We start from the raw sequence: 18,377 nt of genomic DNA, 5'->3' as shown, positions 1-18,377 counted from the left end.
CACTACCATGTATCAGTTGCAGAACGATGTATATGTGGTGCAATAAGCAATAGGAAGAACAAAAACAAACAAAAAAGTAAGAAAATCATTCAAATTCAACTCTCTGAAATCCCTTTGACCTTTCCTCACCATTTAGCCTCTCTTCTCATGTGTCGCGAGATAATCATTAGCTTTCGAGAGACAATATCAAGTAGTATATTTCAGTATATGATTGTAACTGACAACCAATCCAGTCATTTAACAGTTGAAATGATACGTATTACATATCAACACAACACAGTAAGGTGTTCAGGTGAATTAGTACTTGGTACCAACTTAATTCTCAAAACGGTTACCTTATTTTGCAATATATAAGCTAAACTTTTAATGTTACATGCGTTTAATTAGAGGGATACTCTGCTGGTGCCTAAAGAAGTTAGTAGGATCAACTTTAGACTTGACGTAAACCAATCTATCAAAATTATCCTTATAGTACATTTTACCCCACTTGCTTGCTTGTGTATAGCTTGTGACACCACTTTGATTGTTCACTCCCAAGTCAAGGTCCACGAAATTCACATATGCCGTTCTTGGAGACGACACATACGGAGTCAAGGTGCTGTAGAAACTTCTGATCCAATTTAGGGCCTTAGGGGTATCTCTACGAGGAATCACCCTGATGGAGATCATGTATAGTGTACCGGCTCTATGTGGGAATGGAATTGCAGATTCGGAAATTTCATCCATTTTCCCTCCATACGAGGTCAAGAAAAGGCTTGTCGTGTCTGGATCAGATTTTAGCAACATTTCCCAAATTCTGTTCAATCCTTCTTTCGGAATTGGGCGTGTCACGAAGTCTGTTTTCGCCTTGCAAGGAACTTTAAATGTAGTCCTATCCAAGAGAGTTTCAAGAGGCAGTTCAAGTGAATTGCTGGCAAAATATAGCACAGACTGAATGTAACTTACTTCGGCACAGTCTTTATGAGCCAAATTTAATTCTGGGAATCTTTCTTGCATTAGAGGAAGTAGCTTATCTTCTCCCCCGAGGTATAAGCCTACAATTTTAACAACTATTGCTGTATCATCTCCAAGGTTGTCTTTCTTGATTGTATGTGCTTGGATTCTGATATCGGCATCTTTTGGGAGATCCGGAGCAACAGTTTGCCACCGCCAAGTAATATCAGTTGCATTCTTGTCTAAAGTTCTTGTAACGCCAAATATGGTTACTCTTTCTGGTACAGAAACTAGGTTCAACTTCCAAGAAAGAATGATCCCAAAGCTAGAAGGGCCACCACCTCTAATGGCCCAAAACAGGTCTTCACCCATTGATTTTCGATCAAGAATTCTTCCATTAACATCCACTATACGAGCATCAATGACATTATCAGCGGCAAGGCCATACTTTCGTCTTAACACACCATACCCTCCTCCACCAATTAGGCCAGTCACACCAACACTTCCGTAAGTCCCACCTGGAAAACCAAGTATTTTACTTTTACGAGCAATTGCATAGTAAACCTCACCCATGGTTGCACCAGATTGAACCCATGCAGTTGCAGCTACAGGATCAACATCAATTGAACGAAGATTAATCATATCAAGAAGGACAAATGGAACTTGCGATACATAGGATAGACCTTTGAAATCATGACCACCACCACGAACCCTTATCTCCATCTCATGCTTCTTGGAGCAATAGATGACAGTTTGGATTTGAGATCCTATAATTGGTGTCACAATGACAAGAGGTTTTGGAGTTTCAGGTGTTGCATATAGGCGGTTGTGCAAGGAAAAATCAAGGACAGAGGCGTAAGAAGAGTTGCTTGGGGTGTAAATAACTCCATGCATCCATGTGGAGTTTGAAAGAAGGCAATGAAGAAAATCTTCGTGACCAGCAGAAGACGTAGATGCAAGTGAAGTGAATGGAAAGAGATGGAAAAGAAGCGAAAACAGTAAGCAACTGACTATCTTCATTTTTTTTTTTCTTATTTTTGGTCTACTTGCGATTCTTTAACTCAACAGGCTGAAAGCTTAGAAACAGAACAATGCAACATTTTCACCTTAAACACATCTTTATAGATGTTAAAATGCAAGTTTATGAGTACAATGAGTTGAATTTTTCTTTAATTTTCTGAACAAGTTTCCAAGTGGAATAATTAAGTTTCTGCCGACGAACATGTAGGCATGTACACTGCAGTAACAATAACATCATTTCGTTACATAAGTTTAGTATGCAGCTTTGCGCTGCTTGTTAACAATTTGCATTTTTGATGAACTGTTATATACATTAGTTGTTTAGTTAGGCAAATTGTTATTTAGTTGGCAGTTTACCAGTGTACAGGGACCTGGTTAATTGCGTAATCAGGGCGGAACCAAGTTATGGTCACGGGTTCTCACTAATATTGGCCAAAATTTTTAGCTCATATGTTTCAAAAGTTTGTCGGCATCTCATTAATTTAGTCCTGTTGTATAGATTTGCAGGGTTCTGATAGCAAGTTACCAAGTAAATTAGGCTTCATTAACAAGCTTGAAGATACAATTAACTTGATGTCACCATTACAAAATCTACAGAAAACTTGAGAGAGCCCTACTAACTTTATGAGTGAGTTGAGTACAACAGATTTTTCTTTTCTTTTTTTTAAATGAGCAATGTGAAAAAATATAAAATTTAAAACAGAAAAAGGAATGCAGAATAATATCAAAGCCTTGTGAATGTAATTAATCTTCTGAAAAGATGTGCTGGTTATGGTTGCCCCAATACCATGCAACAGCAGGGAGGGATCTACCGAAAAAGAGTTCCCCTGCTACTGTCACATTCTCCTGGTCGGACGTCATGCAGAAAAGAATTCCACAGCCACAACATTCAAGAAAATAATTGAAGCCATCGCCAAACCCACAATTATGACAATGGGACAAGGCAGAGTTCTCTTGTTTCCTCTTTATAACAAATACAGTTGAGTGTGGTTGATTTCCAGTAGTAACTGTAATGGTCTCTCCAAGTTTTACGCCTTTGTACCAACGGATGCATTCAACAAAATGAATGATCACAGTCACCGCAATGATAGAGCCACCACTGGTTGTTAAAATAGAAAAATAGAGGAAATCTCAAGCTTATGGGATGAAAATCAAATCTGTGCTTACTGTGGTAGGATAAAATAGACAAAGTATATGAATCTTGAAGCTATTGCAAGTTTCACATGCATAATCCAGTCCAGTCCACCATTACAATGATACTTACTTTAACTGCACGAGGATTTGGAGCCTGGATGCTGGACAAGGGAGTGGTGCTTGTGATTTTTATGTTTTATCTTGGAAACCAAGAATGCACGACGAATATCAATTTTGAAATTACAAATCTTGCAGTGATAATAGAATCCACTCGTGTTGTAGAAGCAAACTCCACATCTCACATAATTATAGAATCTATCATATTCCAAAGTGACAGAGAATGTTGCGGCTGAAATGAGGATACTCCGGCAGTGTAATATACGAGGATAAATAATAATAAATTTATTTGAGGCGTCAAAATATGGTTAAGTAATATTAGGCCTTGTCGGATCGGGGGTTGAAGAGGGAGGGGTTGGGTTGGGTCGGGTCAGACTAGGTTGAACCCTTATTTCATTTGAATGTAGGTGGAGAGTTAGTAGGGGTTGAACATTGACATGTTTGGTTTGGAGTTGGAGTAATGTTAGTTTTTATTATATATAAATTATATATTGATTAAAAAAAATTATATATTGAAAAACTAGTGAATATTTTCAAATTTATCTAAAAAAATTAACTAAATTTAAAAATATTTTTAAAAAATTAAAAAAAAAGATAAAAGAAAAAAATGAAAAAACTTTAATAGAGAGAGAGAATGAAAAATAGAGGATGAATAAAAAAAATAACCAGTTTGGGGTGTTGGAAAAGTTCAATTTTTGTATTGCAAATTAACCATTCTCAACCCTTGATTACACTCACAAAAATCCAACCCCTGCTTTGACAAACTTTCCCAAACATGATTTTCTTGAACCCATCCCAACACTGAACTCACTCCCTCCCAGACCCTGTCCAAATACGGCCTTAGGGTCATGGTTCAAGTTTTACATTTAATATATCTTGTACATACAGTACAAGACATCATGCATTTTATTATTTAGTATTGTATTTATTTTATTGTAGTTTACCATTTTATATTATATATTTGTTTGTTTATTTGGTTTTGCCGGTCCGTCTGAATCCTGCACCAGTTTACTAACTTGATGGCTATGCGAATTGGTTTAGTGTCCTGCATTAAACTTTTATTTTGTTAAAACTTATGTGCGTACATCAAGTTATTAACCGATTAATGCATTATCAAACATGTATACGAGTCAATACGTGCATAATTTAAAAATAATTGTGGTCAACTTATATATGTAAATAATAATATTTATATTAATGATAAATTTTATTGGAAATTTAGATCGGGACTCGGGAGTTTAGATGGACGTTTACGGAACTTGTTAGTATTTAAGTTGCGATATTCAAGGTACGGATTCTATCCCTTTTTTTTATTCAGCGCTACTCCTCTTGGTATTTAGAAATATTTGATTCGCTCAGTTCTTCTGTATCCTGCTCATTCCATTAAATATTTGATTTGCCTTTTTCTAATTTTCCGAAAATTATTTTAAAATTGATTTGAAAATTTTGAATATCTGTTTATACGGTTTTCAAAAATTATCTATTGCACCCTCTGTTTTGGAAATCTAAATTAATTGTCTCATGTGATTTTAAATTTTGCGAGAATATTTTTATTTGAACCCTTAGAGATATAGGGTATACCGAGTTAACCAGTTGTAGGGGTATTACAGCCATGTCATTGCGGCACTAGTGACATGACACTTCCGTGACAACGTGATTGGTCACGGCGTATCCTTCTGTTAGCTCTTGAGAGGAGTTTTTGGCTATTTGATATTTGTTCAGGCTACGTGGGTGCACCTAGAGTTTGATTTGTGATTTGATTTATGGTGATGTTGTATATGTCGTACACGTTATCCATTCTGTTGCACGGTACCCTATGATGTGTGTATTTGTATCTGTTCTGATCTCAGTATGAAATAACATAATACCTCGTTGCTTCAGCCTTACTTATTTTTAAAATTGTTGTTTTATTATAAATTACAGATTATTTATTTCTGATCTTGTTCTATAAATTATATTCCAAATCCGTACTGGGCGTTTGGCTCATGCCGTATTCTTCTTCTGGAAGGTGCTTAGGGGGATCTGGGACTGTGTGATGGAGAGTTACCCCATTTATCGATTAGGATTTCGGATTTTATCATTATCTAGTGTTAGATATATTTGATAATGTCATGGCTAATATGTTTTATGTTTAGCTTTCAGATCTTACTTGAACAGGATAAATCAGTACTTAACTGTTGATCAGTACTTATACTGGAAGTCAGGACTTAAGGATATCAGTACTTATGTTATCAGGAGATAATCATCAGAAGATAGATATCAGAACTTAAGTGTTGAAGGACAATCAGATAAGGACAGTAGTTGATTAAAGGAAAGAAGATCAAGATAAACATAAGAAGAGATATGCATGAAGAAGGAATTCCGTAAAGAATGGAATACTTGGAAGAAAAGATATCTGATTGATATATTTTAGGAAGCAGAATTATATTCCATATCAATTAGCGATTATCTTGTAACTGTGTAGTATATAAACACAGACATAGGGTTTACACTATAAGTGTTATCATTATTAGAGAAGATTATTCATTGTAACCCTAGCAGCTCTCGTGATATTTGTTCATCACTGAGAGGTAACAGTTCCATACTGTAACAGAGTTTATTGTTTCAATAAAGTTTGTTTTCTGTTACTTAAGTTCTTAAAGTTCGATTTGAGTGTACTATACACTGTATTCACCCCCACTACAGTGTGTGTGTGACCTAACAATTGGTATCAGAGCCTATCTGTTAACATACATACAGTTAAAGATCCAAACACAATCATGTCGGACACAGAAACTCCAACTAAGCCTACCAAAACTGAGGAATCACCAAAGACACAAATTCAGAGTCGGTATGAGACCATCAGAGTTCCCATACTGAGACCATCTGAATATCCCATATGGAAGGTAAGGATGACCATGTTCCTGGAAGCAACAGATCCAGAATACCTTGATAGAATCAAGGAAGGCCCTCACAAACCAACCAAGCTTGCTGTTGCAGTTGCAGGTGAAGCAGCAAAGACCGTACCAAAAGATAAGAGTGATTATACTGCTGAAGACATAGCATCAATTGCTAAGGATGCTAAGGTACGACACTTACTGCATAGCGCCATTGATAATGTAATGTCAAACAGGATAATCAACTGCAAGACTGCTAAGGAGATATGGGATGCTCTGGAAACAAGGTGTCAGGGAACTGACACAATTAAGAAGAACAAGAAGACAATACTCACTCAAGAGTATGAACACTTTGACTCAAAGACTAATGAGTCATTGAATGATTTATATGATAGATTTGTCAAACTTTTGAATGATTTGTCATTGGTTGATAAAGAGTATTATCTTGAAGATTCAAACCTAAAGTTCCTGTTAGCTCTTCCTGAATGCTGGGATTTGAAGGCAACGACAATAAGAGACAACTACAATCTTGATGAAACAACTCTTGATGAAATATATGGAATGCTCAAGACTCATGAGCTGGAGATGGAACAAAGAAGCAAGAGGAAAGGAGGAAAGTCAAGGACAGTTGCTCTTAAGGCTGAAGAAGAATTCCCCAAAGCAGCTTCCTCAAAGAAAGACAAGGGTAAAGCTCTTTTCATAAAGTCTGATACTGAGTCATCAAGTTCCGAGAGTGATGATGACTCAGATTCTGAAAGCTTGCCTGAGACTGATGCTGATGAGGAGATGATGAAGCTGTGTGCTCTTATGGTGAAAGGAATCATAAAGATCGCATACAGGAAGTTCAGGAAGGGAAAGAAGTTTTCCAGGAAAGGCATAAGTTCTGATAAGAAGAATTTCAGAAGATCTGAAGGCAGAGGAGGAAAGTCTAACAGAGGAGATTACACCAATGTTAAATGCTATAACTGTGGTGAGAAAGGCCACATATCTCCTGACTGCAAGAAGGTAAAGGGTGACAAAGGCAAGGCTCTTGTTAGAAAGCAGAAAAGCTGGACAGACACCTCAGACTCTGAAAGTGAGGAAAACTATGCATTGATGGCAAATGCTGATAAAGAAAGTGCTGAGAGCAGTTCTGAAGCTGCTGAAACAAAGGTACCTCAGACTACTTATGCTTTTCATACTGATGATATTAATGAGTTGAGAAGATATCTTAAAACCATGTTTGTTAGTTATAGAGATCAAACTTTAACATGTGAAAGATTAACTTCTGAAAATCTTGCATTTAAGAAAAGAATGATTTCTTAGAAAAAGAGTTTGTCATGTTCCATCAAACTCAGAAGGATAGAGATGATGCTTTTTATGTTAGGAATGAAGTGTTAAAATTAAATGAATCTCTAAAAACTGAGTTAGAAAAGGAAAGAGAGATTATCAGGACTTGGACTAACTCTGGCAAAACAACTCAAAATTTGCTAAGTAGTGGAAACTGGAAAGAGTGCTTAGGTTATGGAGAAGATAAGAAAGATAAAGGAACTGAAGAAATTAAGTCTGTTGATAAGGAAAAGCCAAAGTTAAAACCTGTTAAGTTTGTAACTGTAAAGTCTGAAAATGAAAAATCAGAAGTTACAAAGAAATTAACTTCTGACAAACTAAAACAGGAAAAGACAGCTGAAGTGAACATAGGCTTAATGACAAAGAAGCAGCTTAAGCATAAGCTGAAAGATGTCAAGAATGCAAACAAGGTAAAATCACCTAGGAAAAATAGGAATAGAAAGGAAGGTGTGAATAAAAGCAATAATTATAAACCTGTTCCTGATGCTTCTAGGAAAACATGTCATAACTGTGGAAGTTCTAACCATCTAGCTTCTTTTTGCAGGAAGAATAAGAATATTAACTCCTTACCTTCAAAGTCAGGAGTTAAGAGTCAGTCTGTTAGATACAAACCACAAAATCCTTGTTTTCATTGTGGTAGTTTATGGCATTCCATTTATACTTGTAAGGAATATCATAGTTTGTACTATGATTATTATCAAATAAAACCTTCTTTGAAGAAAGTTTCCATTGTTCCTTCTAGTGTAAATTCTGATACAAAGTCTGATAGTGTAAGTTCTGATAAGAAAAATGTTAACATAAACTCTGATGCTAAATCCGCTGCAAATGTTAACAAACTTAATAAGGCCAAAGGATCCAAGCAAGTCTGGGTCCTTAAAATTAATAATTAGTGGTCTTTGTGATTGCAGGGCAACAGAAAAAATATTCTAGTTTTGGACAGTGGATGTTCAGGACATATGACTGGAAATAAGGCCCTGCTATCAGACTTTGTGGAGAAAGCTGGCCCAAGTGTTTCTTATGGAGATGGCAACATTGGAAAAACATTTGGATATGGCAATATCAATCTTGGAAATGTCATAATTAAACAAGTAGCTCTAGTCTCAGGACTTAAACACAACCTACTGAGTATAAGTCAAATCTGTGACAGAGGTTATCATGTTGATTTCTTTGAAGAACACTGTGAAATTGTGAGTAAATCTAAAGGCAAAGTTGTTCTGAAAGGATATAGGCGTGGTAACATTTATGAAGCTAAGCTTTCAACAAGTACTGATGGTTCTGCAATCTGTCTGATGAGTAGAGCATCAATTGAAGAAAGCTGGAATTGGCATAAGAAACTCTCTCATTTAAATTTCAACAATATAAATGAACTGGTCAAGAAAGATCTTGTGAGAGGATTGCCAAACACAGTATTTGCTCCTGATGGTCTTTTTGATTCATGTCAGAAAGCCAAACAAAGAAAATCTTCATTCAAGAGCAAGACTGAATCATCAATTCTTGAGCCTTATCATCTACTACATGTTGATCTATTTGGTCAAGTAAATGTCATGTCTATTGCAAAGAAGAAGTATGCGTTGGTCATAGTGGATGAGTTCACCAGATACACATGGGTGTATTACTTGCATACAAAAAGTGAAACTGCATCAACCTTGATTGATCATATCAAACATCTGGATAAAATGGTCAAAGACTCTGTGAAAGTTTTAAGGAGTGATAATGGCACTGAGTTCAAGAATTTGATATTGGAAGAGTTCTGCAAAAGCCATGGAATAAAGCAGGAATTTTCTGCTCATGGAACTCCACAGCAAAATGGAGTTATTGAAAGAAAGAATAGAACTCTCATTGAAGCTGCACGTACAATGCTTGAAGAAGCAAAGCTTCCAACCTATTTCTGGGCCGAAGCTGTGCAGACTGCTTGTTTTAATCAAAATGTAACACTCATTAACAAGCATGGAAAAACACCATATGAGATGGTGAAGAAAAAGAAGCCAAATCTGAAATATTTTCATGTATTTGGATGCAAGTGTTTTGTTCTCAAGACTCATCCTGAACAGCTATCAAAGTTTGATCTAAAAGCTGATGAAGGAATCTTTGTTGGATATCCACTTTCCACAAAAGCCTTCAGAGTCTATAATTTGAGAACAAAAGTGGTCATGGAATCTATCAATGTCTCTTTTGATGACAAAAAGATTACTGGTCTTGAAGATTTCATTGACCATGATCAGCTGAGATTTGAAAATGAAGACTCAAATTCTGATACAGAAAATCCTGACAGTCTAAGTCCTGATACTGTAAACTCTGATGGATTAAACTCTGATGTTATTGAAACTGTGGAGACTACGTCAAAGGAAGATGCACCTATGCAGGGGGAGCATACTCAAGATCCTACCACATCTCAAGAAACATCAGAACATGCATCTGGCTCTTCAAGTTCTGATAAGCCAAGTTCTGATAGTGCTGAAAATCTAAATACTGAAGAATCCAACTCAAAAAGCATAGTTTCAGGGGGAGCATCAGAAAATGAAAATGAAAATAGCATGGATCATGGGGGAGCATCCAGTTCTAGAGAAAACCTTCCATCTGCAAGGAAGTGGACAAAATCACATACACCTGATTTGATAATTGGAAATCCTGATGCAGGTGTCAGAACTAGAATAGGTACTTCAAATGAATGTCTTTACAATTCTTTTCTCTCTCAGACTGAGCCAAAGAAAGTGGAAGAAGCTCTTCAAGATACTGATTGGGTGCAAGCAATGCAGGAAAAGTTGAATGAATTTGAAAGAAACAAAGTCTGGACCCTAGTGCCAAGACCAAAGAATAGATCTGTTGTTGGTACAAAGTGGGTATTCAGAAACAAAACTGACAGTGATGGCATAATTACAAGGAATAAGGCAAGGCTGGTTGCAAAAGGATATTCTCAACAGGAGGGAATTGATTATGATGAAACATTTGCACCAGTTGCTAGGTTAGAAGCCATAAGGATATTCTTGGCTTATGCTGCTCACAAAAAGTTTATTGTCTTTCAAATGGATGTGAAAAGTTCTTTTCTCAATGGAGAATTGGAGGTGGAGGTATATGTTGAACAACCTCCAGGTTTTGTAGATACCAAACATCCAGATTATGTCTACAGGCTTGATAAAGCACTTTATGGACTTAAGCAAGCTCCTAGAGCATGGTATGAGACTTTAGCTCAGTTTCTTCTGGAAAGTGGATTCAACAGAGGGACAATAGACAAAACACTGTTCTACCTCAACCATGGAAAGGACTTACTTCTGGTCCAGATTTATGTTGATGATATCATTTTTGGATCTACAAATGACAAACTTTGCAAAACGTTTGCCAAACTAATGCAGTCAAGATATCAGATGAGTATGATGGGGGAACTTAGCTATTTTCTGGGCCTTCAAGTCAAGCAGAATGAGGAAGGCATTTTTATTTGTCAAACCAAGTACACCAGAAACTTGCTGAAGAAATTTGGAATGCAAGATTGTTCCAGTGCATCCACTCCAATGGCCACTGCGACAAAATTGGATAAGGATACCGGTAAATCAGTAGATATTACTGACTACAGAGGTATGATTGGCTCTCTACTCTATCTAACATCTAGTAGACCTGATATCATGTATGCTACCTGTCTTTGTGCAAGATTTCAAGCAGATCCAAGAGAACCTCACTTAACAGCTGTAAAAAGAATCTTTAAGTATCTTAAAGGAACAGCTGCTCTGGGATTATGGTATCCTAGATAATCAGATTTTAAGCTAATAGGTTACTCAGATGCAGATTTTGCAGGTTGCAAAATTGACAGGAAAAGCACAAGTGGAAGCTGCCAATTTCTTGGAGGCAGATTGGTTTCTTGGTACAGCAAGAAACAAAAGTCAATTTCCACATCAACTACAGAAGTAGAGTATATTTGCAGGAAGCTGTTGTGCACAGACTCTTTGGATGAAGAATCAGTTACTGGATTATGGGTTAACATATTTCAAAATCCCTATTTACTGTGATAATCAAAGTGTTATTGCTATGATAGGTAATCCAGTTCAACACTCTATGATAAAGCACATCAGCATCAGGTACCACTTCATCAGGGAACATGTGGATGAAGGTACAGTGGAATTGCATTTTATTCCCACAGATCAACAACTAGCAGATATCTTCACAAAACCACTGTGTGAAGCTACTTTTACAAGATTGGTAAATGAACTTGGAATGGTTTCAGGTTCTTTCTCTAAATCTGCTTAGTCTTGTTCTGTGTTATCAGACTTTATGCTCAGTATTTACAGAATTAATCTCATTGTGTATTCTGTGCTTAATTGATAAATGTCTTTAAGTACTGACTGTTGTCTGATATATGTTTCTAAACTCTGATAAGTGATATATCTGTTCAAGTACCTATTCAATCCTATGAGGATAACTGTGCTAGATACTGACCTAGTAGTCTTCAATAAACAAATGATTCCATGTAAGAAGTAATTATTTCAGTGGAAACCCTATGACACTAGCAAATTCTGATAATTGAGCTTAGTTAAGTTTACTTTCTATATCTTATTACTAAGTCACAAATTAGAATAATGCTACTCATCTGTTAAGTTCTGATACTAGTAAAACTGCTGAATGTACTAAGTGCTGATAAACCTCACTTATCAAAAGAAAAAACAAAAAGATCAAAGAATAAAATCAGGTACTCCTTTGAGATCTAGAGTAAAAATATGGAAGGGACGACCCAAGTGCATTGCTGGTATTAAGTAAATATGCATTAGAAAAGCAAAATATTTTCTTGGTGACTTTTCACACTCTATGATTACTGGAGAAATACTCTGATAATAGCATAAATTCTGATAAACAGTCGTGACTCACTTACACTGAGAAGCCACTGTAAAATAGAATTTCAAAAGATGCATAAAATTAGCACAAAACAGTTGAGGTGGACTCAAGCATGAACTCATTCATCAGTAGGTTTCAGGACAATGACAGCTCTTTAGCAAAATTTTAGTTATTCCTTATTTCTAAGATGTACTGAAGTGAATCAGACTTTACTCTTTGTCTGTTATTTAGCTTAATGCACACACTAATCACTCCATCTGAATGATGAAAATTTTTGTGGTGGTCTATGTTATTTTAGATAAACAGTCATTGTGTCATTATTGCACAAATTCTGAGGACAAGTTCTAGTTACACGTTCTGATAATTTAGTCTTGAAGTCTATAACTCAGAACTTGTATGAGGATTTACTAATATGGGCATTCCTTTTTTTTTCGAGTTAAGAAATTATGTTCTGATGACTGTTAAGTTCTGGTATAGGTCTAAGTTCTGATTTCTCAGTCTAATCCTTTACTTGGCTTATCTGTGAATAAAATTTGATAATGGTCTCAGTTCGAACTAGAATATGTTGAAGTGGAAGATTAATAGTCACTATGATTAGGATTAATGGTATTCGTACTTGAACAGTCCATTGTTTCTTGTTTCTTGTGCGTTTTAAACCATGATTCCTCTTTCCAATGAATGTTATTCTTTTTCAAAGTCTAGGGAGACGAGGTAGAATTAATTCTACCTGTCAGCATTCAATTTCTTTACGTCTCCTGGCATTCTCTTGCCTATATAAGCAGCCACTTCACATCAGTCTTTCCATCAAATTCTTCTCACACACTTATCTTCATACTTCTTCTTTCAAAAATACAATGGTCAGATACAACATGTTTTTGAACTACCAAAACTTCAATATGGAGCTAAGCTGTGCCGAGTGGCAGCAGGAATGGCATGTCACAGCCATTCCTGAGGAGATATCGGACTGTGTCCCACAGGAGGTACTGACACACCTTCTGTTCTTCTATATGGACTTCCATTGCCATCTGGAGCGATTGGAGGAGGAAAGGCTGGAAGCTCTCCGCCAGCAAGAGCGAATCATCAGACTCACCATTCTGTTTGTCGAGAGTAGGAAGAAGAAGATGACTTAATCTCGTCTTCTTCCTGTTTTTCTTCATCATCAGCTTTGTCAGGCTTCTTAGCTAGGACTAAGGCTGTTGATGTTAGGTTTAGAAGCTTAGGGAAAATCTTGTATAAGTATTGATGTAATTTCCATTTCATGAATGTATTGTCTTGATATATTAATGAAAGTTGTTTTTACTTCAAGATTTTGTCTCTGAGTTATTTTATCTTGTGTTGATAAATCCTGATTGATATTCTGATGACCATATAAATTTTGTTTTATATTAAGTTTTGATTCATTTTCATCACTTACTTATCTAATTTATCTTGGTCATTTTCATGTGATGTATTTTCAGAATATCAATGATGCAGTGAAAAATAATTCAATCAGTGATAACGGTTTAAATTTTGAATTAAAACTGTTTCTCTTGATAAATGGAACGGTTTTTCCTTGAAACTAGGCAAATGGGTAAGTAATGATTCCTGTTTTCTCGAGCCCAGTAACTGTCCGTTATTACTGCATGTCTGACAGGTGTCCAACGGTAACATTTTTGTTCAGAGTATAAGTACAACAGAGAGAAGATTTCTTTAATCTTTTATTTTCTTCATATTTTATCTCTCTCCTTACTTTTACTCTCTTTCTCTTTATTTCTCACGTTGGTTTTTCCTACAGACATTAACTCAAACACCTAACAGGCATACTTGAATCTCATTTTTTTTCACATGGCACCAAAGGATTTAATCATTGATGGAGCTAAGTTTGTCCCCAACAACTATGCTGCAGTTCCTGATCACACTGAAGCTCCATCTGAATTGCACTTTGTGCAAGATCTTCTTGCACATAGTGAGGTTGGGTATGCATTAACACAGCCTGAATTCTTTTCAAGCCAACAAGTTCTGAGGTTTTGGAGGACTGGACTTTTTGATGATGGTGGTCAACGTGGAACTCCCAGTATTATCTTCCAAGTGGGTGATTCATCCTTTGTAGTCACTCCTGGTACAGTACGCAGGGCTTTACATCTTCCAGAAGATTGTACTTTCTCAATTCCAGAGGACTCAGCCCTTCGGGAGTTAATGGCTGAATTGGGATATGAAAAGAGTCTGACGAAACTTGGACAGTTGAAACGAGCTAATATCAGAAGAGAATGGAGTTTCTTCTTTGATTGCATCACCAAAGCTTTTGGGAACAAATGTTCAAATTTTGATGATATCCCAATTCTGAGTCAGCACATAGGGTATGCTATTATTCATCAAACTCATTTTGATTTTGCAACTGGAATAATTGGTTTTATTGGGGATAGGATGACAGAGGATCGAGATGTTGTTTATTTTGCTAGATTCTGTCAACTTATTTACACTTATTGTACTGATGAACCTCATTTAGTCAGCACTCAAACCCCACCTTTTAAGGTTGCAAAATGATACTTTAATGACCTGGTAAATGCTGATACTAAGAAAAAAGTGGTTAGACCATTACAGATTCCTAAGTCTGTAAAACAGATCCTGGTAAATGCTGATCCTGATACCTATAGATCTGTTTACTCTGATGTCCAACCAACTCCAAACACCCAATATCCATCAACCTTAGTACCTACCTCTCTATCTACTCAACCTACCCTCAGAACATATCTCAAATCCTATCTCTCCACTTCACAGCCTGCTCGACCTTCATCTTCAGCACCTACTGTGAAATCTTCATCTTCCAAGCCAAAGAGGACAAAGAATGTTCCTCAAACATCTCAAAAGAGAAGGAGGATTGCATTGAGCGATGAATCTGATTCTGAGGAACCGGTTCCTGCTAGAGAACCTGTTGTATCTGAAGCTGAGAAAGAGATTTCTCAGAAGGATTCTGAAATTGGGGGTTCTAGGCTTCTCAAGAGGCTTAGACGAATGACAGTTCCTGAAACTCCCAAGGAATCCAAATCAACAAGGAAGTACAAGAAACAGAGGGCACAAAGGCCAGTTTCAGATGATGAAGAGGAAGCAGCTAAGGAAGGGGATCAGGAATCTCTGATCTCACAAGACAAGGAATTTGCTCCAGTCACTTCTTCTCCATCAACTCCATCTCAGGAAGCTGTATCTGACAAGGCTAACTCACCATCTGTGTCTCTTGTTGATCCAGGAACAAGTGCTGATATTGATGTTCAACACTTGGTTGTGTCTGAAGTATTTCTCTTAAAAGCTCCAACGATAAATAATCCTTCCACAACACCTGTTACTGATGCTGTTCAAACTCCAGAGTTATCAACAACACCTTCTCTACATCAAGATGCTGATGATCAGACTTTAGGTGAGCATCAGGATATGGCTGTTGATCAGAACTTAGTATCAGATCAGCAATTAGAGGATGCTGAAGCCTCCATTGCTACTCACACTGTTGTCTTATCAGAAGATACTGATTCTTTAAGTTCTGATGCTACCAATGTTGGAGATACTGGTGATGCTGCTCCAACTGTAGATGCTGATGAAGCAGGTCCTTCAGGACATACTTCTCAACAGACTCTTCCTAAGTCTGAACTGGTAAAGAAGTTTGTTACCGGGGCTGCACCAGTACCTTGGAGTTAAACTCCTGCAGGTCAGGAGTGGACTAAGGAATGGAACTCAGTTTCATGTGTTCCAACTGCAATACATCTTGCTGAGCACTTGACTAAAGCTGATGAAATGTTAAATTCTGATGATTTAAAAACCCAGCTTAGAGTCACTGCATTGAGTACTAAACATCTACAAGGTCTTCATTCAACTACTCATGCAGAGCTACACAAGATTCAGGAGAACTTTCTCAAACAAAAACAAGTTTAGAAAATTGATAAGAAAAAGTTCTTTCAACCTACCATTGACAGGATTGCTTATATTGAGAAAACTCAAGAGAAACAACAAGCTCAGATTGATGACATTCTGACAAATCAAGCTTCTCAGCAATCGCAACTTACTGAAATCCAATCCTCAGTGGAATTACTTATCTCTCTTTTACTACCTGCTGATGCCAAAAAGGGGGAGAAGGTAATTAAGTCCAAATGCAACACTAACAAGACACTGCAAGGAAAGGATGATGGAAATAATGATCAAGGATACTCTGGAATGGGTAGCGGTCATAGTCAAGGTAGAAGGTTTACATCAAGACAAGCTAGTCACAGGACAAGTTCTGATACTGGGAAAAGAATAAGTTCCGCTGCTGGTAAAAGGATAAGTTCTGATGAACTTCTAGATCTTGATGAGGAAATGTCAAGACAGTTATTTCTTCAAGAAAATCCAGGAATGGACTTGGAAAGTTTAAAGGAAGAAGAAGCTAGACTTAAATCAGAGAAAGTCACATCTAAATCTGAAGCTTCTGGTAAAAATTCACTTCCAAAACTCAAAGGCATTGTGATCAAAGAAAGGACACATACTGAAGCAACGTTGGCTAGATCACAACCACAGATAGATCCAAGATCCAAGGGTAAAGAAAAGGTTGGTGAACCTATCAAGGTTTATGTACCTCCTGAGGAAGAAGAAATTACTGATGAAAAGGATGATCTTGCTCTGACTTCAAGAAAAGTTCTTAAAACAACCTCTGACATGGCTCAAGTTGTTCAGAGTCAAGAAATTGTAAGTTCTGATATTCAGAAGAAGCAAGTAACCTATGACAGAGCTCAAGTTAACTTGATATCAGAAAATAGATCAAAGACACTTTTACCAGGATTCACTAAAGCAAAACAGACTCAATCTTTGAAGACTACTGCAAGTGGTTTTGAAGCAAGAGTAGTTACTGGAAAGGAAGCTAGAGATAAAACTGGATTGGGAAGTGCTGATGAAAGAAGAGTACACAACACTACCAATGTTCCAACTTCCTTGAGTGAACCAGGTATTGGAGCAACTCCTGAGAGATTGAATCAACTGGAATCTGTATAGATGGTTTACCATACCTACTTGAAAGAATACATCATGTTGTATTTCATGAAAGATGGTAGGGTTTATCATATAAGACAAAATGCCATTCCATTGAAGTATTTTGAAGAATTGGAGCATGTACTTTTCTTACTTCAAGTGGATGACAGAATAACAGAGACTGCTGCAAACTACTTAAAAGAACAGATTCAGAGACAGAAAAATCTTTATTCTGTTAAGTCTAACAGCATATATGTTCCAAAGTACAGAGATCACAATGGTGATATTGTTGATATGAAGCCTAATACTGCACAGATCAGAACATATCTTGGTATTAAGGGACTTGAATTCAATCTGGAGTCTGACAAAGCTTATGTCATAAGACTAGATCAGGAGTTGAGAAAAGCAAAGATCAATGATCTCAGAGCTGCAATCTTTCAAACTGGTGAAGATACTGCAGAGCTTAAAGATGTCAAAAGGAGAATGATTGATGAACTAAGATATGCTGAGAAATGTTTGTTGAAGAACTATCTCAGAACAACTCCTGACATCAGAGAGATCAGAAAATGATGAAGCCAAGTCAAAGATCTACAACTGCTTAAATACTGATATCTATACAGACTGAAGTTGTTATCAGAAGTTGAAATTGGTAAAAGCTTTAAGGACTGTAAGTTGTAGTTATCTAGTCTAATTCTCATGCATTTGTACTTAATGTTTTTGACATCATCAAATATCTGTTAAACTTGTATATTATGTTAATTTACAAGTTGGGGGAGATTGTTAGATATATTTGATAATGTCATGGCTAATATGTTTTATGTTTAGCTTTCAGATCTTACTTGAACAGGATAAATCAGTACTTAACTGTTGATCAGTACTTATACTGGAAGTTAGGACTTAAGGATATCAGTACTTATGTTATCAGGAGATAATCATCAGAAGATAGATATCAGAACTTAAGTGCTGAAGGACAATCAGATAAGGACAGTAGCTGATTAAAGGAAAGAAGATCAAGATAAACATAAGAAGAGATATGCATGAAGAAGGAATTCCGTAAAGAATGGAATACTTGGAAGAAAAGATATCTGATTGATATATTTTAGGAAGCAGAATTATATTCCATATCAATTAGCGATTATCTTGTAACTGTGTAGTATATAAACACAGACATAGGGTTTACACTAT

The 18,377-nt window shown here is 36.5% G+C and overlaps 1 protein-coding gene across 1 annotated transcript; it reads right to left on the bottom strand.

Moving 5' to 3' along the window:
* Positions 1-369: 369 nt before the first annotated feature.
* LOC141695765 (tetrahydroberberine oxidase-like) lies at positions 370-1,953 on the bottom strand. Its single transcript, XM_074499985.1, has one exon. The coding sequence runs from the start codon at positions 1,951-1,953 to the stop codon at positions 370-372; it is 1,584 nt and encodes a 527-aa protein (XP_074356086.1).
* Positions 1,954-18,377: the final 16,424 nt, after the last annotated feature.

Source organism: Apium graveolens, chromosome 11 (genome assembly GCF_009905375.1).
Source record: "Apium graveolens cultivar Ventura chromosome 11, ASM990537v1, whole genome shotgun sequence".
Taxonomy (NCBI): Eukaryota; Viridiplantae; Streptophyta; class Magnoliopsida; order Apiales; family Apiaceae; genus Apium; species Apium graveolens.
Note: the sequence above shows the minus strand (reverse complement) of the source record. Positions and strands in the feature narration are given on the sequence as shown.